Below are 21112 nucleotides of genomic sequence, written 5' to 3'. Positions count from 1 at the left end.
CCAAAGCACCTTGTCCTTCCCCCTCTCCTAATGCACTCGAGATCGGTTGCATCTTGCGTTACTCTCAGTAATACTACGACAAGGCCCTCCCATGCAGTGACAACACAACAACAACTACGATGAGATCAAAAATACCCTTCACCATCGCTGCTCAGATCTGATCCAAGGCTTGATCTGCCTCGTCCAGAGCCTCAAACTGCGTGCCCGAATTGAAGGCAGCATGGACTACCGTCAAGGCAGCGGATATCCCCAGTACTGACATAATCAGCCCACCAGCAAAGATGAGGACCTGTGAGAAAAGCGATGACCGATAGAAGGAGACGGTAGACACCTACCAACAGAAATGTTACAGCGAGAAGGGCAAAGGTGCGCTGTGTCTTGGACAACTCCATTCCGTTGATCTTAGGCTTCCAGTTAGGGTCTTCGTTTTTACCCAGAAAAACAAACCACACCCCAGCCAGAACCAACATCAGGACCAGGCACGAGGGAGTTGTCAGTATACCTATTCATAACTCACTCCCACAACGACAACGACCGCTCGCCGGTCTCACCAACAAACAATATGGCCAAGACACATATAGCATAGTTAGCCTGGAAGTACTGAATGTTCCCAGTGATACGCTTCTGTACTTCCCCTTCTTTCGTCGGCTTACTCAACTGCACAAACTCTCTCCAGGGGCGGACCAACCGTACCTGCCTACCACACTGCGCTCTACTCGACCTCGGTGAGTCCATCACTACCAAATGACCGTAGCGAGCCACGATGGGCATGATGTACATCTTTAATTCCTCCAACTTGTTCCTAGGTTCCCTAACCCCATCCATAGGGCCACTGTCCAGCCCACTGGGGGTACCAGGAGCAGCAGTCGAGGGCTCCGACATTGACACTGTCTTCAGCTCCGTCCCTTCGTTGCTTGGAATTCCGCTGGACATTATTTTAAACTACGCTGAACCGACGACCTCCGTCACGCGCCATGAAATTACAGAACCAAGACAGAGTATTGGGGTGGAAAGTGAATGTTAGGTGGCAACCCTATCAGTGGGGATGATGGTAGTAGTAGAAGTAGTCAACTTCGCATATGCTTACATTCCCATTATCGCCGTAGGATGCTTATGATAAATATGATAATACAACAACAATTTAACACCTTGTCTCTCACTCCTTTTAAAGACCCAATTCCAATACTACTACTATCAACCCTTCACGCTGTCCAAGTAGATAGGACCTCACCAATAGCATTGCGGACTGCTCTACTTAGTATCTGATCACCACCATGATGATGATGATCATGTGTACCCCAACCCCCAATAGCAACAGCTCACCATATTAGGTGTCCTAACCTCCACCCTAGCCTCCCCAGGATGCCGTGCACTTAGTTCCACTCGGATCATTACCTCTACAGGCGTCTCAAATGGTATCTGATAAGCACCAAGATCACACCATCTACTACTACAACAACAACTTCACTCACCACTCCCACAACTACAACAGACCTTGCTGTTGAGTCAAGGCCGGCCAAGCGCGCCATATTGCCACCGAATTCGAGCGCGTTGGCCAGTGTCTAAAACATGGGGTTAATACAGAGAAACAAGCTAGCGTATTAAACACGCCTTACCGCCAGTCCACCCGCTTGAGTGAACTCATTCCTGAGACTAATTCTCGAGGTAACTTCGCAAAGACTGAACTTCTCGCTACGCCAATGCTCGAAAAATACTGTTGAACCTGATAAGCGGAGCGATGCAAAAATATCTAGCCTTGGCTCCATGTAACAACAACATACTGGGACTTGCTGGTCTAGCCACCTTCACAATGGGCAGAGGGATGCGGATGTAGTTGTTGATAGGACTACCATCAGACAGTACCTGGGGAGGGACCTCCACCACAGCTACTGTCAATGACACTATTCTCACGTAGTTGATGCACATAACAGGAGGGAACTCATATGGCGACCTAACCAATAGTCGGCCGGTGAACTCACGTTTCGATCCACCCATCACCACTGGGCTCCGACCTAAGATATCACCAGCAAACTAACAACAGCAACGTCCATTCGCTACCATTACTAGGGACAGGTTCTATGGCGAAGTCAAGGGCCGAAACCTTCCTAGGCTCAGCTATCAGATTCGCTTGTACCTGCACACAGAGAGATATGCTCATACCAAAACTCTCACACTTATACCAATGGCGAGGCCCCCTTATTAAATAGCTCGAACTTGAGATCAATACCAAGGCCTTGCACAGAGCAGTGCATTCTCAAACTAACAGCATTATCTTCAAAAACGCATCCTGACCAGCACAGCGTGTGGCTACAAGCCTCCAACGAGAGGGACAGCCGACCTGAATACTCCCCACTTCCACATTGGAGCATAAGTCGGTACTGATCGCTGATAGGCTGAGCTAAGGCGTGGACTTCCGTTCCTGACGAGTGACAGGAATCATCAGCGTCACTCGCCACGAAATTAAATTACTTCCCCAATCAATATCGTTGGTCTGTCGGAAGAACAATGGGTCCTTCATATCAGCCACTGTAGCCTGAGACTGTATCCGCGTAAGGGAGTCTCTGCTAGGAGTGGCATAGTCCAAAGTTCCATTTGGAGTGGTATCAGGTATGCTATTCATAGTGCCAGCCAACTACACGGACCATGACCATAACAGTTTAGCATCATCATTACCATATGTTGCCTCTGACTCAACGAGGCCTGACTGTACGGCATACCCCGCATCGTCATCATCCCACTACTAGTCCGCAGATCAGGCGCAGTATTCCCTATTTGAGATAGTATACCAGTCGTTGGTGGAGCTCCTAAATCCAACCCTACATACCCCTAACTGCAGGAGGCAGGCACCTACCACTAGAGTCCTCCTCCACCAGGCCTGAGGCATCCACTATATACCGCATACGCTGTAGTTGCTTCTCTCGAACACCAGCCCTAGCTGCTAGCTGATCAGCCTCTTGCTGCACCTACAACGCTTTCATCTCTATCAACACCACCACCACCACCACCACCACTGCTGCTGCTGTTTCTACTACAAGTACCTCATCATTCGCCACCCTTAGACTAGCAATCTCCTGGTTCATAGCCAACACCCTGTCTCTCTCACTAAATAGCTTCTGCCTCGTCTCCGTCAACAGTTTACCTACCACTTCAATCTCATGACCCTCTAAGTACGTTTACTTACTCTTAGACTCTAACTGGGCCTCCAAGGTCTTAATAACCTTATCCTTCTGAGTCAACTGTGCTTGCTGGCTACTACTCTCCTCATTAGCCGCCTTCAGCCTCTCTTCCAGCACCTATACACCCATCCTCTCCTCCTCCTCCTCCTCCGTGTAGACCCTACACCCACTTACCTCAGCCTTGCCCTGCATAGGCCTCAGCTTGGTGATTATTTGAACACTCTTGCCTAGTCTGTCGACTAATTGAGCATGCTCATGCTCCTGCTGTGTGATGGTCTTCTGAGCTGCAGTTAACTGTTCCTGTAGCATCGCCATCCCACCTAACATCATTACTACTACCAACAGCCCCATCTACTGCATTGCCTCTACTACTTTGGGCCACAGTGAGCTGCCTGCTTAGAGTCTCCACTTGTTCATGCAGATCATTGTTCTCCTCCTCCAAAGCCTTTACCTTCTCCGCAGCCTCATCCTTGGCCGGCTCAGGCTCAGGCAAAGGCCCTACCCCCACTCCGCTGCCCTACAAAGGAGTACCCATTCTGTCAACCCATCGAGGCCCCCCCTACTACCGGTAGCACAGCAGCATTCGGGTCGTTGACAGGAGAAGGTGCCACTACCGGAGCTGGGTCGGGGAACACAGTCCCCCAAGCATCAGCCCCTTCAAATGTTGGGAAGGTCGGTTCGGGCTGCTGAGGGCCCCCACGGGCTGAACCACCAAAGTCCTCGAATGATTCGACGCTCTGCTTTCGCTGATGCTTCTTCTTCTTCTTTCGAGACTTCTTCTCAGCATTGCCCGACGGAGGAGGCGGTTGGTCAGCATCGGCCACCGGTGAGGTCAGCGGGGCGTCGTTTCGATTCGTATCTCGGAATGTACCTACACTGTCCACTATCACCACATACCTTCAGCCTACTATACCACCTGGAGAGGCAGCTAGAGGGGCTACTGCAGACTGGCCACCAAGACTGAGGCCTCTGTCTAGTCGAGTGCTATCGTCACCAGCGTCGCCTCTGCTGGCATCATCATAGACCCTTAGGGCATCCCCCAGTTTGTGGGCAATCTAATAACAGGTCCAGCGCTGTAGGGTGATGCTAGTCCACATTCTACCTCTGTGAGCCGCTCGAACTCTTCAAAGTCCTCCCTGTTAGCTGCCTGCTGCGCCAACGACTCCCAACGACTAAGAAGAAGGCAATAGTTGATATCGGAATGAATGTCTAAAGGCCTACCTAAACTCAAGCTCACACTGCTCTTTGAGGTCCTTGCACTGTGGTTCGTTAATATGACCGTTTCGGACCATCTGCCTTAGGTCGAAGGCGAGATCCTCTGCATTATGACGCTCTTGCTCACTGACTACTACTCGTGCTGGTATTGACCGGTTCCCACCACCAGCAACAGATCCTGAAACTACCGTAGCCGCGGACATTAAAAAACAACAGCTACTACTCATTTTAGAAGTTAAGAGACGAGTTCGGAAAGGGATGGTATGACACCTAGCTGTGATGCAAATGTAAGGTACTCATCCTAGAGGATGTAAAGGCTCGCAGTAGGCAGTTTCGCTCCGCTCGAACGGCAGAAATTCTTTTACTGCGCAGTATGACTTAGCGCTCGCCGTAAAATCCTCTCCAGCCGCCCGATTCCATAGTGCTGTGTCCGTCTCATAGGGATGACACAGCTGGTATAGGCCTATAATCGACGAGTAATTGACTGATACTGGGGTAGAGCTCGCCACTAATAGTATACGTAGCAGGCTTGGGAGAGCATCCTCTAGGAAGTGCGGGGGGACACTGCAGAGCCACCTAAGAGTTTTCTGGGCAGAGATACCTTACAGATGCTGCTCGGTCATGGTATCAATAGGCCGCGATTAACCATGTATATTGAGGTTGAGAGGAGGCTGCAATGAGGGGAAGTAGGCGTGGCAGCAGACATACTCTCATAGACCTTGTGGTAGCCAAACCACATCCTTACAATAGGCTCTCGGTATGACCAGGTCAACGAGGACATCACTAGTCTAACATCGTATTACCTCATTTTTGGCAGGTTCTGTCATCCCAGTTATCTAGTAGAGGAACCATCTATTGGTATTGAGCAGCTTACTAACTATCACACTGTCAGTGCTCGCTGTATCGGTGGAGCTGCGAGTCTATTTGGACCGCTGGGATGATATAATCGTATGGGACGAGGTCTATGGCACACTGCTGGCTAGGGTCAAACTATGATTCCAATCTCAAGTCAGACAGGGTTAGTCCCTTCCCGATGGATTAGCTCAGGGTCGCTCGTTAGGGTAAGCCTAAAATGGCAGGCCGAGCTCAGTATAAGGCAAATCGGAAAGCAAGGGAGTCCGACCTTAAGGAGAAGTAGAGAAAACATGGATTTCCCGTCTCACCAAGCACGGTAGAGATCTTACAAGCTTGGCGATGGCGCAGTCTCTCGCTCTACCGGCAAGTCCTGTTTTGCGTGGTCCAATCATTGACGCTGAGAGTGTGTACCAATATTTACGTCAATTACCGTAGTTCAGTGGCCCCTACTTCGACTCATATTCTCACGGCCACGTGCAGTGATGGCTCGACCACTGTGGGTCCTACCAGCGTTATAAGGCTACCCCAGTAGTTGGAGTTATGCTGCTCAGAGTAGGATGCCTTTACTGTCTCCAATGAATGATAGGAGTTGTGTTAAGCAATAGTGCGCGGGAAGGTCATTATTGAGTCTCAATCTTGGGAGATTGTTGGAGTGACTAGTCCCAGCTGAGAGTAACCTACTACGTGTCCGACTTAGTAGCCACTCCCACGAAAGCTATAAATGTTCACTGGGACAACAAACCATCCACATTCAAGTGGTTGGTGGTATGGTGGCGGTAGGAATTTACAAGAGCTCATAAGATTGGAGAATAGACATGCTGCACATGCCAATGTGAGTTGCTATTGACTTGGTCTCGTTTGGGCAGTAACGACTTAGGAACAACCATCATCATCTAGTTATGAAGACCCCTTCTGGGAAGCAGCAGGTGGTCACGGCAAGAGTGTATTCAAGAAAGTGAGATGTGGACATCAAGATTCCCCCGATATTTTCATAGGGTCAACGCTCGCCACATTTCAATGCTTCGAGACAAGCCGCTTACTGTCTGCATGGTGTAGTGCATTCAAAGAGTTTTCCTGACCTCAGCTCGCTAGGTGCTGGAGAGGCTTACCCTGGTAAGCACGATCTCCTATTCCTGAGTGTGAGCTCCCTCCACAGGTTTCCCTGGTATGACTACAGCTGAGAGACGATGGGATGATTGTTTTAGCATCGAAAAGCCCCTAGTGAATGCGCGACCGTCGTGGGCAGATTCTGGGGTTGATACTGCTCGGGCGGCAGTGTACGTAAAAGCTGATCGCATTGAACGCTCAAGCCCACCTCTAGGTACACTTGTGAACCTGATCCTCTCACAGTGCCGTATATAGTACCAGAGGACTCAGATGTTGGTATACTACGTAAGAGTGACCACAAGATCGGTCCTCCCCGAAGTAAAGTAAGCCTGAGCTTGAGCGTCGCTCCGCGTGGTACCAGATTCGGTTTTGATGTCAGCTCGCAGTTGCCCCTTACTCCTATGCTGCTATACCGTGGTCACGGTATCCGGAGCACAGAAAGGAGATTCTAGCACGCCACTGCTCACGACGATCTCGTTCGACGAGACACTCTCGGAGGCCGCCACGCCCGTCGAACGTATAGACTATTCTCATCGATTCACCATTGCCATACTTACCGAAATTCACTGTTGCGTTGTGGACGTCTATGCTCAACTGATAAGTGCTCCACAATACGTCCGCGCCCTACAGCCGGGAAGGCTCGACTGCCATTTCCGAGCTCTCGGAGCACAGTCTCTACACAGGGCTCACTTCAATGATTTCCTCCTAAAGGAACCTTAAAGTTGTAGACTTTGAGAGGACTTCTTTTTTGTCATCGCGGATGACAACTTGGAAATCGATCATGCTTTTTTCCATATCGCGCGCGCCCTAGGGAGAGCTAGAGTAAACATCGCACGAAACATCCGCGAGGTTAACACTCAATACTCTCGTTACCTCACTTTTCGAAGTCCCTATCTACTTGGACAGCTCGGTACTATTATTAATAATGTCAGACATGTGCACTCCGTGGATCATACAAGCCACAAGGGTGAGTAACGGTTCTATTCTTTACTAGCCGTTAATCAATACCAGATCTTCTAACACTATTTGTCAGGTGGTTTCATATGCACTCATTGTAGGATTTGCTGCTGTACTTTTCGTCGGTTTCTTTGGTGTCACCGCCGCCTACGGTAAAATGATCGAATCTGGCTATGGTGAGTTGAGGTCTCGGATTTTCCCTCCGGACATACCACTCTGGCGTCAGGTTCGTACAGTTTCAAGATAGATCCCAGGATTGGATGGTTCTTCCAAGAGCTTCCATCCCTGCTCCTCCCCTTTTTATGCCTTATTTCTGAATGGTCCGATCTACACTCTCTCCAGATCGCTTTGCTCAGCATGCTGATTCTGCACTACTTTCAACGTAATGATGTGCACTAGCCAGGCAACCTCACTAACGCGTTCAGGGTCAATTATATATCCAATGCTAATGCAGAGCCATCGAAAGACTCCGATCAGCATAGTACTATCCGCATTTGCATTCTGTAAGCCATCCACTTCGATCGAGTAACTCGCACTGGTCTTCAGGCTGTACGAACAGCTGCTTACAGTCAATCTGGATTCGTTGCATGCTCAACCCATCACAGATCAGCACAGTGCAGCTCGTCGTTGGAACATCACTCTATGCGATCGGTTTACTAGTCAATCTCCAGTCTGACTATATACTACGGCACCTGAGGAGAGGAGCAGGGGATGAGCAGCAACGATACTTTATCCCCTATGGAGGCATGTTCAGGTGAATCCATGTTCACTGAGTTTCGCGATCATATCCCATAGTTCACTATATCAGGTTCGTATCGTGCCCGAACTATCTCGGTGAGATGATTGAATGGCTTGGTTACGCCATGACCAGCGGTTGGGGATTGGCGCCTGTTACTTTCGTAGTTACCGTTGAGTCATGCTTTATAGTTAATCTTGTTGATGTCAGGCTTTCTGCACCTTCGCCAACCTCTTTCCAAGAGCCCTTGAGCAGCATAAATGGTATGAAGGGAAATTCGATGATTACAAGAAACTCCATCGAAAGGCGATCGTCCCCTTCCTCCTGTGATCGTCAAGACTAGCAGTAATCTCATTTTCTTAATCGTACGGTCTTTGTTGGGATTGGAGATTGCGTTTGCGTTAGAAGCAGTTTCTTACCAAGTTACTACTCACTGGAGAGATACCCCCTCGACGCGATCTCTTTGTGGAGTTCAGAATGGATCCTACGGTTAATGCATATTCGGCAAATACGGTTCCAGGAAGTTCTGCGATTGAGATTGGTCAACTGAAGACTCTCATCAATCACTCGCTTAGAGTCACTGTTCCTAAGCTTTTGGTTTTTTTGCTTTCAAGTGATGACCATCAGCTATGCATCATCATCATCGTTTATGTTAGACATGTTCATGTGTTCTCTTATCGTGGTAGCCTCCATATATGTCACCTTCGTGTGTGTTGCACTCCTCCCAGTGAAGGGCGGATCTCACTTTTCAGGGCTGGGACCGATCAAAGTGCATTTTTCCATGTACACGTATTTGGAGTATCCACCTTTCAAAACTTGGAAAAAAGTGCAAAGACTTCGAAATAAGTCGTTGCATGGACTTAATCAGGATGAGGCACGATGTTCATTATATCCAATTTTCGTTGCACTATGTGAACCTGGCGTCTTGACGGCCTTCTGTCACTACACCTACTACAACGATGCATGTCTATGATGGAAGGGTGAGGGGAAATGTCGAGGATGATAGTTTTGAGATAGACACAGTATGGTAGCATCACCAATATAAGCTTCGTGTGTTGAATCAATTGTTTTATAACCTTTAACAACCCACTCCTTCACAACTCTTGGGTTCAACTATATGCAGGGCGCAATGCCTAGATTGAGTTTGCGCGGAGAAGTTGCTGGTCAGCCTGTGCGTTTCATTGTGCTCCCAAGGTGGGCGAGCGCGTATCTCGTCACCGTCACTGCTCGAGAGTAATCATTCGGGTTTACTGGTATTGTTTTTGCACTCGCTAGGGCCGCCTTTACTGTGAATGATGATTCTCCCTACTGCTGCCGCTGCATTGAACGGCGAGAGCAGGTCGTATCCTCATGCGTTGGATGATGTTGGCGGAGCGGCGCAAACAGTACTACAACAGGGGATCAACTTGGTAGCGTCTCTCGGTGATGTTGACGGAGATGTGATGCGGAAAGCAGAGATGATCAGTGGAGCTGTGATAGTGGTCTCACTCAGTGTCGCCTATTTACCCGACCATGGCGTTTTCACTAAGTAGAATACATCAGCATGTTGGCAAGGCCGTACAGTCTCCCCTCAGGCCCTTCAAAGCAGCATGGAGAGTGATGCTGGGCATCGCGTTGTGTTACTCATTTTTCCTGATGTATTTACTGCTCAACTATGATAGGGAGGAAGCAATGTAATAGGAGTAATGTTCTATTATCGCTGATGCTGTTATCGATAATGTTCAGCCAATTTCTTGGATGGTTGGACCCGAGCTTGGGTAAGCCGCTGCCTGAAAAGAACTATGCGGATAATTGCGAGTTGTGGGATACCAAAAATCCTAAACATTTACATAACTTTCTCGACAGGATTGATATATTCATAGCCTGTCACTTACTTGGTAGTAATGGGGGTCCCGAAACTTTGGTGATGATCGCGAGATGGTGTGTGTCAGGCTGGATGTGGAAGACTATCATAATTAGGGATGCAGCATTGGTGTGGTATTTATCCATTCTCTTCGAGTTCATCGAGATTTCCTTTAGACATTTGTTACCTAATTTTTATGAATGTTGGTAGTACGCCCGTCGCCGTAGTACATCTCACGTTCACTTGGTCAGGTGGGATTCGGTGCTCTTAGACGTTTTGGGATGCAACGCTTTGGGCATCTGGTTAGGCATGACTGTTATCCGCAAACTGGGACTGGAAGATTACGATTGGGGTAATGAGAGGTAATGTAAAACGTCTTATGTCATCCATCTTGATAGGATTTCCCCGGGGAGGGTGGTGGTCCGATCATCGGAAGCTCCTTGTGTTCCTCTTCATGACCATCTTCGTTGAGCTGCTCGATACTACGCTATTCTTTATAAAGTAGATGATTATTCTGGGCTGACCTTAGGCAATGACTCCCATACCGCTTCAGATTCGAATTGTGGATGCCAACGTCACATTGGATCCTCGTGTGCAGGACATTCTTCTGGGCCTTCTTCGCCCCGCCTTGCACAACGTACGCGTGTCCATACTCGGTATCCCAGACATTTCCGCGATTATTATTGTTATTATTCTCAGGGAGCTTATCAAGCTGCTGAATGGTAAATTGAGTACATTCCCGTTATACCTCGTCGTCGGTACGATCACTCAGTGTTTGGAGCTCGGTCTCTGCATCAAGTATGGCAGAGGTGGGTCGACCTCCGAGCATCAGTTGGGCTCCCGAGATGTTCATGGCACCAGGTGTATTCCACGAGTCGATGCCTAGTAATATCCGTAAATGGTGGATTGTGATATGGACAATCGCTATTGCTCGGGTCATACAGTTGCGAATTGGAGAATCACGAAGAACTGAGAAGAAGAGTGATTCTTTACATAATGGGGAGAACGCATCGGTCAAACAGGGGAACTAGTTGAAGTTGTTTCTTGCACTGAAGGTATTCGTGTTGCAAGTTTCTGCAGATACCATTCATGCCTGAAATGATTTGGATTCTTACCATTCCCTTGTCTAAGTCTCAGTGCCCTGTGGAGGCGGGCTTACTTGAATGGTTGGCTGCTGTCACTGTCGTTTAAAGCTGGTGAGTTCTCATCGAGCGAGGCTCCTATTGTTATCACCGCTGCCTATCCTTTCTACCTCACCTCCCACCTCAGTATGGTCTGATGATAGTCCTGATAAGAAGTAGCCGATAACCATCATACACTCCTGTGGGCGTCTGTTTCCATCTATTGCTGACTATAGACACTTGTGACCAGTCATGAGGGGTTGTGTTGTATCATACATGAGGGCTCATGGTTAGTGAATGTATTCACTGGCCGCTTTCCATGTCTCGTAGGCACCAAGGGCGTGGGCATGCCCTGGTTCCCCATCGTAGGCTCTTGTTGCTGCTACTATTGGTCCTGCTACTCTTGTACGATTGGTCCCTAGTCGCAGCTCAGGATATGGCCTTGGGTAACGACATGGGGGAGACTGAGCTGTTAGATGAAGATGATAATGATGATGGTAGCGGTTACTGCCAAGCCCAGGGTCTTGTAAAAGCTGCTGATGGCACTTGCAAGGTTCCTGATATCATAACGGTCGTTCATGATGGAGACTCTAGTACAGCATCATCATCATCATCGACAACGGCATCCTCCTCCTCCTCTTCGTCATCATCACAGTCGGGGTCGTCGTCGTTGCCCAACCCCATCGAGTCTCAAGAGATGATGGACCTTTTCAAAGACACCACAGACTTTGTAGTATCACTTGTGGACGGCCGCCTTATTGCCTACGATGGGTGTGGGACGAAGCTGTGGACCTATCAGGCCAGCTCTCCCACGGTCAATGCTCGCTTCAACGAGACTGTGGCTAAGGAGCTGGGGAGTGGCGATCTGGCCTCCCATCTTGCTCGGGAAGATCCCACTCGGATCCCTAGGATTGTCCCAGCTCTGGATGGTAGTGTATACATTATCACGCCCCACCCCAAGTCGCCCTCCCAAAGGGTCTTCACTCACTTACCGACCCTATTAGAAGATATGGTTGGCGTTGCACCATTCCACAGTCCGGCCTTCCCGGGTATGTACGTTACGGGTAGTAAGGTCCAAGGAGGCATCACGATCGATTTCTCATCATCTCGAGTTCAATGGCATCTCCCTAGCGGTCCTACTGGTCATTATATGAAGGAGCATAAACTGGTGTTTGCTCGGCAAGAATGGGCCCTGCATTCCCTGGCTGCTGAGGACTCGGATGAGGTATGGGGAGCCAGCTTTGTTGAGTTCCCACCAGTCACCCATGAGCACCTTTTCCCTGGTACTGAGGTCAACGCTCGTGCTCGAGCTCTTACTAGTGTAATTGGAATACTCGATAACCAAACAAGCGTCTATAAGGAGATATTCGACAGTAGCCGATGCCCCGCTGTCCACGAACATGGAGGAGTTGACAAGCTGCCCATCATCACTTTAGCATTCGACTCACCAGTGGTATCTGTCTTTGCCGTGGTTAGCCCTCAGGATACTCCAGCTAAGCTGGCCATGGTGCCGGTAGCACATGCTGGCCCTTGGTGCCACGAGGTAGTAGTAAGGGCATCTACAAGGGCGGTTTGTTACTTGTCATGTTGTGTTCAGTTTCCGGGCTATGACAAGTTACCAGTGCCCTCCTATGTTAACATGCCTCATGCTTATGATGGCCGACCACAGCTGTATCCACCCTTTACCTATGAGGATAGGAGTATGGGGTCCAGCAGCATGGATGGGGAGCCCTATCACATGTATAAGGACCGCCGGAGGAGTCCTGAGCCGTTACAGTTAGCATTGGAAGGTGGGGTCACGCTTGACGAGATGGCATCGATTTTTATCAAGTTGAATGGTCCTAATAAGCTGTTCTTTGGTGGTCTGGGTGGTGATGATGATGATAATGGTCCTCGAGGGGCCCCAGGGGGCTTTGGAAGGCTACAGGAAGGGTATGGATACAACGATGCTGGCAAGATTAGGCCCCTGAGTTTACCTGGACCAGGGGAGACCTCGACACATCTAGAGAAGGCTCATCACCTCAATCATGTTGCCCGTAACACCTCCCTTAGGGAATTCATAGCCGTCAAGTATCAGCACAATTACATAGTACTGGTCTTCTTGCTGGGTCTCATGGGCCTAGGGGCAGTGGTGTATCGGTTCATCGCAGGTTGGATGCAGGTCTTCAAGGTAGTGGCCCCGGATGGTGAGAGTATGTCTCCTGGCTCTGGTGTGGATGATGCTGATGACGACGAGATGAGTGAAGACGAGGAGGTGTATGAGGACGAGGAGGACCTGGCGGATTCGGGTTTGCTATCAACCGATTTGGTTGATCAACCCTATGAGATGGGAAGGTTCCTTGATATTAGGCATGATATAATGTACTTACCGGAGTGGCAAGATGTCCTACTGCAGACTAGTATGAACAAGCGCTTACAACAGTTCAACGACCTCACTAGGATAGCGTTCAAGCATGGCGAGAGTGATGTGAGAACGTTGCATGGTGGAGTATTGTTCCTTGGGAGGAACGTGGATGACCCGCAGTTCATCTTCCGTAACCCTAAGCAAGAGCTCAGTCAGAGACCTAACGTCCCCAAGTTCACTCAAGCCGTTAGGAATGCCGTTGCCAGTAACGCGATGAAGGAAGTGCGGTATCTAAAAGCCTATTGTCCCAAGGCGTGTGTGGCTAGTTGGAACACGTTCGAAGGGGTTATTCAGGACTTCGTCGCCAAACACCCGTCCACCTCCCACGTTGATTGTCGAGATATCGATCCTGAGGTGGCGCGAGATGCATCACTCATCATCATGGCCCTGAGAGATACGGATGCTCATGAGGACAATATGATGCGGGATAAGCTGGGTAGGATTGCCTTGTTCGACCTTGGATGTGCCTTGGCTGACCGTCCACTGCCCAGGGATGACATGACTCAGGAGTATCTCGATAACTTTGCTATCTGGCATCAGAATCCTCTACTCCTGGACGTTCCCTTCACCCCAAAGCATGTGCGCTATCTTAAGTCACTCGACTTCGATAGGCTGAAGAAAATCTGGGTATACTATACGTATCCCCAATATGTGGTCGCGGAGTATGATAGAGCCAGACGACGCGAGAGGCTGCGGAGGTCATCTCAGAATCGCCATGCTCAGCATCGTTCGAAGAGCCTCACTAATCCTGGTCCAGTACGGCAGGTGTTTGGGTATCTTGTAACCCCTAAGGGCGGACCAGAGCCTTCGGAGGTGTCTCGGCGAGATGACACTCCAGTGGAAGATAGAAGTGCTCAGGCGCCCCCTCCTATGCGGTTGTCAGTGTCGGCGGCACGGGATACCGCTTCCTGCTCGCCTGGTCCTGAAGGGACGGGCTCATCACCCAATCAACGACAATGCGACAGTTCTGATGTGGGAAGTGATAATGCAACTTCGAGTGGGGAGGAGGCGGGGTGCTCTAATGACGATTCTGTGTCAAGTCAGCCTAGCGCCCTGGTAAAGGGACGGCCACGTGCTGATACTGTCGCTGTTGGTAAGGCTGATGTGGTCGAGGAGGATGAGAAGATGAAGAATAGTCATGAGGCTGTTGATCATGACGAAGTTGGGGACTATGATGAGCTCAGGCTTGTGCCTGCGATCGATATGGTCAACGTGATGGAGGCTAATGTACGATTCCTTCTTAGATGCGCTGAGACGGATAAACCCATGCTATTCGCTGCTGAGGTAGTATACGGGGGGGGGGACTGTAGAGGAATGATCCCCGACATTGGCGCAGTTCCGTTGTCCTGGAGGGGCTGTATTATAGTATGCTGTGGATAAGGCTGTGACTGTAGGTACTGTATAGTGGCCTTTACGAGCGAGTGTGGCATGAGCTACCTACCGGAGTACAGGACTTCGATGCCTTAGGAGATGCTCTAGTCGATATCGCCAGTGTCGAGTCTGTATACGATATCTTCACTGATTGGGATGATAGGCGTACTGGTCGTCGTCATGTGAACATGTTGTGGGCCGGCCCTCCTAGACCGCCGCTGCCTCTGTGCAAGGGTTCGGATGCTGCCACCGTTAACAGTGATAAGCTCAGCGTTCCTACGAACAGCGGCTCAATGTCGTGTCACAGCAGCTCTGGGGTGTCCCAATTCGATGGTGAGATTGAGATGGTTGGATTTGATGACGACACTAACGTCGAGGCGGCCGCCAATGACAGCAGCAGTGGAGAAGATAGGAAGTCCACAGTGTTGGTGAGCAGTGGAGAAGGAGATAGTCAACAAGGCTCCGGTCAAAAGAAAGGTCCAGTCAACCTTAGCATAGGTAACGTGAATGCCCCGTTGAATTCTGTCCATACCTTTTCGTAGATACCAACCTTTGCTCTGGAGATGATCGGATCGTCTCTGAGGAGTGATGCCTACTCCGCTGCCTTCTGAGTGTAAATATTTATAATTATTCATACTATAAACACCACTATACCTCGATACGATTCGGCGCTGACTTTCATTTTCAGTAACATTGCGCCACCATCACGACTGCCAAATTATAATTTTTCCTATCTAGGTTGTTGCGTTGTTCGCTCCATCCCTCACCTGCTACGTCTTCGAAGAGGTTAGAATGCCGTTGAGAAAAATGAACCTTTCGGAAGACCTTTTTTGAAGCCACACGTAATCTTCAAACCCGATTTCATAATCTGCAGCCTCCAAGAATGAATACACGAACTACCTCCGTTTTAATGGAAATATACCAACGACTCGGTTGCGACTTGTGGAAATCTTCAGTGAATACGAGACGTTCTCCAACGAGTACTGCATCGATAACTCTCTACTTGAATTGACTCTTGCTTTGCTCTGGGGACCGCGTTTCCGTTGGGCTGATGCTGACCCTTTCCCTGCGCCCAGATGCGGACTTAGGTTTTCTGTATATCGTGAAAAGTCGAATTATTTGTTGTCATCACGCATGCATTCCATGCATTGAGAACGTTCACACTATCTCCCCTTATGTGGATTGGTGTACCCGACATTGACACAGTGCCTCAGAAGTCGATGTCGTTCTTATCAGTTTACTCCGAGTAAAGCGCAAGAAGGGACTCTCCAGTACAATATAAATCATATTTCGGCCTTTAGGTGGCAACACCCATCGCTTCGAATAATTATATTCGCTATGTAGCTATTTCTAGTACCAAATGACCATGGTGTTCCCTATGACCTTGAACTTGCCGAAAACTCGACACCTCGCTAATTGTGCGTGTAAGTTATAATGAAATTCCGCATACACGACTTGTACAAGGACTATTCCGACACCGATGCAGTGATAACTCAAAGAAAGATCACATCCGTTAGTCAGCAATGGACTATACACCTCCAGGAGGTGTAGGGAAGCGATCTCCCAACAGCCGAAAATCACAGAGATGTACGATGATGAAGTGACAACGCAACAAGTTGAGTTAAGAATACAGCAACTGCACATAGTGCCGAGTTGTGAATACTCTCAAGGTCACCGAATCACTCGTCAACAATGGTAATACCGGCAAAATATCAATCTAACTATTCACCAGTGACAACCTCTATTGCTGGGAATGAGGTTGAAACCAACAGAGCTTTACATGGAAAGGACATCGACCTGGATTCTGCTAAGCTCAGGGGTGACATCCAAGACACGATCGACCATGTACTTGACGGCGACCTTGGAGTTCTTGGTGTAAGCAGCGTGAATGGCGTCAATATCGGCCTGAGTCTGCTTGGCAAGCTCCTCATCCTCACCACCAGAAGTGCTCTGAAGAGCCTGAAAACGAGCGAGTTGGAGCAGAAAGAATGAGACCATATAAAAGCTTACAGCATAGTCACGGTTGAACTTCTCCTCCTCCTTAGCACGGAAAGAGGCGACCTCGTCCTGAGCGGCGCTCTTGGCTTCACGCAGCTTCTTAGTCCTGAGATAGAGATCATCAACAACTAACTTCGAATAGTAGTAGGGAATCTTACCTGTTCTCTCTGGCACGGCTAACGTAAGTGTCGGCCTCCTGCTCGGCCTTCAAGAGCTGCTGAATGAGTTGCTGAGACTGCTGGTTGGCCATGGTGATTTGGTAGAAGGTTGTTCGTAAAAAAACAAGTTGAACTGAAGACCAACAACTTAGTACACTGGATCTACTCAAAGGTAGCACAGCAACAATAAGAAATGACCGCAGTACAAGTAGTAGATAATATCGTGTATAGCGTCCAAGAAAAAGGGGATCAGGATTAGATCACTAATAACGATCCGGCGCTGCAGTGTAGATGTTTATTCAGGCTGCGTCGTTGTCTTAGGCTGCAGCTTAACGCTACACTTGCTATCTTGGTTACACTTGGATTTCCTCAACGTCTCTGTTCCTCTTCATAGATTTCTTGATAGGTGGTTGACTATACTGAACTTAGTAATTTAACATGTCTTCAACCACTGCTAACGCAACTGCCGGCGGCGTCACTCAGCAGACGGCTTCCAACAAGGGAGACATTCGTCTTGATAATTCCAAGACCCGTGACGTCCGTGCCTCTAACATCATTGCGGCCAAGGCAGTGGCTGACGCTGTGAGGACGAGTCTTGGGCCGAGGGGTACGAACACATTATGGTTGATCGATTACGAACTGAGGGATGACCTCAAGATACTCATATGATTGAACTCATCGAATTTGTGATTCAGGAATGGATAAGATGATCCAGGACGGCAGTGGGGAGGTGGTCATCACCAACGATGGTGCCACGATCCTTAGAGAGGTGGGCTGCTCCTGGTAGTAACCCTAACAGCACTACGATAACCCGTTTAGATGTCGGTGATGCACCCTACTGCTAAGATGCTTGTTGAGCTATCCAAGAGCCAGGACATTGAGGCTGGGGATGGTATGGCTACTGGGGGGTAGGTGGTAGGCCTCTGACTGTCCCATCAGGTACGACTTCTGTCGTTGTCATTGCTGGTGCACTCCTCGGTGCTGCTCAAAATGTAATAATACCCAAGGCGATCGCTCGACAGTGAGGGTGAATGGTGGTGCATTTCAGCTACTGGGCCGTGGTATTCATCCTAATACGATTAGTGATGGCTTCCTGTTGGCCGCGCACAAGGCTGAGGCAATCCTTGAAGACATGAGCATCCCAATCAGCTTGGAGGACAGGGACAGCCTCGTTACCAGTGCCAGTGAGTTTTCCTCGCGCCTTGTTTACAGCGTTCCTCATACCACACCATAGGCACTTCTCTCAATTCAAAGGTCGTTGCTCAATCAGCGAGCCTTCTTGCCCCAATGGCCGTTGATGCCGTAAGAGACTTCTCATCTCTCCGTCAGTGAGTACCTCACCCTCCACAGGTTATGAAGGTTGCGGAGCTCCCCGAGGACCCTCAACAAGGCGGTGTTGTTGACCTCAATGACGTAGACATCAGCAGACTGTTGAGATGTGCATGCGTTCACCCCAGGTACGTATTTGCCGCAAGTTGGGTGGCACCATTGACGACTCCGAGCTAGTCGATGGTCTTGTGATGAGCCAGAAGGTTGCCAAGGTTGCCGGAGGTAGTCTTCAAGAACGCACTGTGCTCAGTGTATCTTCCCTTCTCTTAGGTCCTACTAAAATTGAGAAGGCCAAGATCGGCCTCATCCAGTTCTGCCTGTCCCCTCCTAAGACGGATATGGAGAACAACGTTACTGTCAATGACTATGCCCAGATGGACCGTGGGTTAGCTCTACGATAGCCTCATGGTCGACGTGTGGGTCTGTTAGGTATCCTCAGAGAAGAGCGTGTCCAGCTCGCTAAGATGGTCAAGCACATTGCTAAGACCGGTTGCAACGTAGAGTGCCTCTCTGTGGTTAACTATACATCGTTGCTCCCGATGTAGGTCCTATTGGTCCAGAAATCCATCCTCCGTGATGCCGTGACTAACCTCAGTCTGGACTTCTGTGCCAAGGCTAAGATCCTAGTGGTAATGGGTACCCCTCTGGTGGTAATGGTTTCTTATGAGCTATGCAGGTCCGTGATGTTGAGCGTGACGATATTGATTTCTTATCTCGTATTTTGGGATGTGAGCCTGTGGCCAGCCTACAGGAGTTCACTAAGGACAAGCTTGGTGAGGCTGAGCTGGTGTACGTACTGACCGAGAACCCTTCTCATTTACTGATGTTCTTAATTGTAGTCGTGAGGAGCCCTTGGGGTCCGGTCTTGGTACTGTTATCCGCTTCACTGGTCTGCCCAAGCTGACCACATCTAAGTGCGTATCGATTTTGTTAAGAGGCACCAACTCGCTGGTAAGCTCCTATAGCCTCTCCTGCGCCTCCACTATCGCCTTTATCCTCAGACCCTTGATGAGGCCGAAAGGTCCCTTCACGATGCCTTGTGTGTCGTACGTTCCCTTGTGAAGAAGCCTGCAGTCCTACCGGGCGGCGGTAGTGTTGAGATGGAGCTCAGCGTACTAATACTGGTTGTCTTGGTCCTGCTAGATCCTCTTCTGGTTAGGTCCGTCTGAGTCAGTGGACTAGACGTGAGTTGAAGGGCGTCGAGGCCTACTGCGTGCGAGCCTTTGCCGAGGCCCTTGAGATCATTCCCTACACACTCGCTGAGAATGCTGGTCTGGCTCCAGTGGAGATCGTTACTCAACTTCGTAATGGAGAGGGTCAGTGCTCGAGGCATCATGGAATGGTTGCAGGTGCGGCCCATGCTGATGGCTCGAGGTTCGCTGGTATTGACGTTAGAAAGGGCAAGATAGAAAAGGACATGGCTAAGAATCTGAAGGTGAGTGCGGGGTGCTGGGATCGAACCTGGGTCGTTTGGATGGGAGTTGTCACAGGTTCTACAGCCCCTGTTGGTTTCTCTAAGTGCCATTCGTGGTGCCTCTGAGACGGTTAGGATGATCATGAAGATTGATGACCTCGTCTACACCCGATAGAGTAATGCTACTCACCTCTCCTCCCTCACCTTACCTGCCACCTCAGTATGGTCTGATGATAGTCCTGATAAGAAGTAGCCGATAACCATCATACACTCCTGTGGGCATCTGTTTCCATCTATTGCTGACTATAGACACTTGTGACCAGTCATGAGGGGTTGTGTTGTATCATACATGAGGGCTCATGGTTAGTGAATGTATTCTAACACAACCTTGGGATGGAAAACATCCGCTTCCCACCGAGCGCGTGGGGGGAAGTTCATTGACTCTGTTGTGCTGAGCCATTGGACAAGAGCATATTCTGCTCTTTAACGTGAGGACGTTGAGCACTGTTGAAGAGGTGACTGATTAGTCCCGGACCAGTCCGGTATTTTGGGTACCTTGTCGTAAGTCTGGATTCTCCTGGACACCGAAGGTGCATGCTCATTCACTTCTGCTGGCGATGGGTGTGGAGAGGTATCGACAAACCTGGCAGTCGGGTTGCTGCTCATGGATTGTTGTGCCTTCCTTAGTACTGTCGCCATGTCTGGTATCGTAGACGATCCCATCATCGTCAGGGAGGCTGTGGTAGCCGGGGATAAAGAGGAAAGGACTGAGTTGTTTAACTGCACTATGTGCCAACCATCATTTACTCGAATTGTAAAGTATCGCCATAGGATTCTCATCGTAATTGACCGCATCAGACTTCTGTGGTCACTCTATATATGTTGGCATTTTGCATCGAACACTTGAGTGCCACTAATGAGTTCTGGTGTTAGAAGACCACGAGTGACTAGCTTTGTCCCGATCTGATGGTCTGGTAAGGTAGGCCTCCCCGCACGGCCGTATCGAAGTCTGGTTGTAATGATTCCAGTTCCATCTCAAGCATGCCGCGCCTTCGTCAGTTGGCCAGTAGCAGCCTACTTAGCGAGAATCAGACGGAATCTCCTGAAGGCTAAAGTCTGCGTATGAGCATTCACACTAAGCCTCACTGCTCATCATCGTCATGGCCGTATAAGATGCAGGCATCTCCCTCTCACCCTACTATGAGATCTAAACATACGACGAGACATTCAACTTCTGTCTACCATGCCTGAGGCTGCGTTATGACGTCGGCGATTGTGGCCTACTCTCGATCGACTAGGTTGAGTCAGATAGTCATAAAACACTTTGCATGTGTAAGCGTTGATTCCGTTGAACTGCTAGGCGTTGCGTTATCGTGGTAGTTGGTCATGCCCTCGAGTCACTGAGCGAACATAGTAATGGACAGGGGT

At 49.4% G+C, this 21112-nt stretch overlaps 7 protein-coding genes across 7 annotated transcripts; 4 read left to right on the top strand and 3 right to left on the bottom strand.

The window, feature by feature from the left end:
- Positions 1-120: 120 nt before the first annotated feature.
- Positions 121-959, bottom strand: Pmar_PMAR017133 (conserved hypothetical protein). The gene is made up of 4 exons (XM_002767511.1): positions 742-959; positions 552-693; positions 336-502; positions 121-289 (listed from the first exon to the last, which is right to left on the bottom strand). The coding sequence occupies exons 1-4, from the start codon at positions 931-933 to the stop codon at positions 152-154; spliced, it is 639 nt and encodes a 212-aa protein (XP_002767557.1). The 5' UTR covers positions 934-959; the 3' UTR covers positions 121-151.
- A 73-nt stretch (positions 960-1032) lies between these two features.
- Positions 1033-4596, bottom strand: Pmar_PMAR017132 (hypothetical protein). The gene is made up of 20 exons (XM_002767510.1): positions 4398-4596; positions 4279-4348; positions 4093-4231; positions 3743-4047; positions 3549-3693; positions 3351-3496; positions 3182-3293; positions 3039-3139; positions 2852-2963; positions 2674-2804; positions 2470-2632; positions 2339-2419; positions 2181-2287; positions 2065-2134; positions 1912-2012; positions 1782-1863; positions 1617-1723; positions 1473-1562; positions 1324-1419; positions 1033-1262 (listed from the first exon to the last, which is right to left on the bottom strand). The coding sequence occupies exons 1-20, from the start codon at positions 4592-4594 to the stop codon at positions 1203-1205; spliced, it is 2415 nt and encodes an 804-aa protein (XP_002767556.1). The 5' UTR covers positions 4595-4596; the 3' UTR covers positions 1033-1202.
- Positions 4597-7257: 2661 nt separating this feature from the next.
- Positions 7258-8427, top strand: Pmar_PMAR017131 (3-oxo-5-alpha-steroid 4-dehydrogenase, putative). The gene is made up of 7 exons (XM_002767509.1): positions 7258-7320; positions 7387-7486; positions 7537-7692; positions 7736-7813; positions 7857-8064; positions 8119-8209; positions 8257-8427. Exons 1-7 carry the CDS (start codon positions 7279-7281, stop codon positions 8374-8376), a joined length of 795 nt encoding a protein of 264 aa, XP_002767555.1. The 5' UTR covers positions 7258-7278; the 3' UTR covers positions 8377-8427.
- Positions 8428-9315: 888 nt separating this feature from the next.
- Pmar_PMAR017130 (phosphatidylserine synthase, putative) lies at positions 9316-11220 on the top strand. Its single transcript, XM_002767508.1, has 11 exons — positions 9316-9574; positions 9621-9719; positions 9772-9923; positions 9978-10095; positions 10141-10241; positions 10288-10390; positions 10443-10526; positions 10589-10698; positions 10751-10902; positions 10970-11085; positions 11159-11220. Exons 1-10 carry the CDS (start codon positions 9339-9341, stop codon positions 11078-11080), a joined length of 1266 nt encoding a protein of 421 aa, XP_002767554.1. The 5' UTR covers positions 9316-9338; the 3' UTR covers positions 11081-11085; positions 11159-11220.
- Positions 11221-11446: 226 nt separating this feature from the next.
- Positions 11447-15396, top strand: Pmar_PMAR017129 (hypothetical protein; the record flags this gene model as incomplete). Its single annotated transcript, XM_002767507.1, has 4 exons — positions 11447-12553; positions 12608-14698; positions 14809-15213; positions 15328-15396. 4 exons carry the CDS (start codon positions 11447-11449, stop codon positions 15394-15396), a joined length of 3672 nt encoding a protein of 1223 aa, XP_002767553.1.
- A 1165-nt stretch (positions 15397-16561) lies between these two features.
- Positions 16562-17033, bottom strand: Pmar_PMAR017128 (vacuolar ATP synthase subunit g, putative; the record flags this gene model as incomplete). Its single annotated transcript, XM_002767506.1, has 3 exons — positions 16562-16744; positions 16796-16889; positions 16942-17033. 3 exons carry the CDS (start codon positions 17031-17033, stop codon positions 16562-16564), a joined length of 369 nt encoding a protein of 122 aa, XP_002767552.1.
- A 346-nt stretch (positions 17034-17379) lies between these two features.
- On the top strand, positions 17380-20006 carry Pmar_PMAR017127 (chaperonin 60 kDa, putative; the record flags this gene model as incomplete). The annotated part of the gene is made up of 17 exons (XM_002767505.1): positions 17380-17548; positions 17637-17710; positions 17761-17833; positions 17881-17933; positions 17990-18125; positions 18176-18269; positions 18359-18492; positions 18541-18651; positions 18700-18767; positions 18816-18899; positions 18947-19059; positions 19110-19221; positions 19272-19382; positions 19430-19574; positions 19620-19705; positions 19761-19860; positions 19906-20006. 16 exons carry the CDS (start codon positions 17380-17382, stop codon positions 19857-19859), a joined length of 1662 nt encoding a protein of 553 aa, XP_002767551.1. The 3' UTR covers position 19860; positions 19906-20006.
- Between the last annotated feature and the right edge of the window lie 1106 nt (positions 20007-21112).

The sequence above is a fragment of the Perkinsus marinus genome, assembly GCF_000006405.1.
Source record: "Perkinsus marinus ATCC 50983 genomic scaffold scf_1104296970664, whole genome shotgun sequence".
Lineage (NCBI taxonomy): Eukaryota > Perkinsozoa > Perkinsida > Perkinsidae > Perkinsus > Perkinsus marinus.
Note: the sequence above shows the minus strand (reverse complement) of the source record. Positions and strands in the feature narration are given on the sequence as shown.

What these genes read in the sequence shown, in the direction of transcription:
- Pmar_PMAR017133 (XM_002767511.1), bottom strand. Translation starts at nt 933, where the DNA reads ATGTCCAGCGGAATTCCAAGCAACGAAGGGACGGAGCTGAAGACAGTG. An exon ending in TGGCTCGCTACGGTCATTTG is followed by an intron (nt 694 to 741) that starts GTAGTGATGGAC and finishes TGTGGTAGGCAG; the next exon opens with GTACGGTTGGTCCGCCCCTG. An exon ending in CTTGGCCATATTGTTTGTTG is followed by an intron (nt 503 to 551) that starts GTGAGACCGGCG and finishes AGTTATGAATAG; the next exon opens with GTATACTGACAACTCCCTCG.
- Pmar_PMAR017132 (XM_002767510.1), bottom strand. Translation starts at nt 4,594, where the DNA reads ATGTCCGCGGCTACGGTAGTTTCAGGATCTGTTGCTGGTGGTGGGAAC. An exon ending in GGCCCAGTTAGAGTCTAAGA is followed by an intron (nt 3,140 to 3,181) that starts GTAAGTAAACGT and finishes TTGAAGTGGTAG; the next exon opens with GTAAACTGTTGACGGAGACG. An exon ending in CTGTTGTAGTTGTGGGAGTG is followed by an intron (nt 1,420 to 1,472) that starts GTGAGTGAAGTT and finishes GGTGCTTATCAG; the next exon opens with ATACCATTTGAGACGCCTGT.
- Pmar_PMAR017131 (XM_002767509.1), top strand. Translation starts at nt 7,279, where the DNA reads ATGTCAGACATGTGCACTCCGTGGATCATACAAGCCACAAGG. An exon ending in GGATCATACAAGCCACAAGG is followed by an intron (nt 7,321 to 7,386) that starts GTGAGTAACGGT and finishes ACTATTTGTCAG; the next exon opens with GTGGTTTCATATGCACTCAT. An exon ending in AATGATCGAATCTGGCTATG is followed by an intron (nt 7,487 to 7,536) that starts GTGAGTTGAGGT and finishes CTCTGGCGTCAG; the next exon opens with GTTCGTACAGTTTCAAGATA.
- Pmar_PMAR017130 (XM_002767508.1), top strand. Translation starts at nt 9,339, where the DNA reads ATGATGATTCTCCCTACTGCTGCCGCTGCATTGAACGGCGAGAGCAGG. An exon ending in GACCATGGCGTTTTCACTAA is followed by an intron (nt 9,575 to 9,620) that starts GTAGAATACATC and finishes GTCTCCCCTCAG; the next exon opens with GCCCTTCAAAGCAGCATGGA. An exon ending in TATGATAGGGAGGAAGCAAT is followed by an intron (nt 9,720 to 9,771) that starts GTAATAGGAGTA and finishes GATAATGTTCAG; the next exon opens with CCAATTTCTTGGATGGTTGG.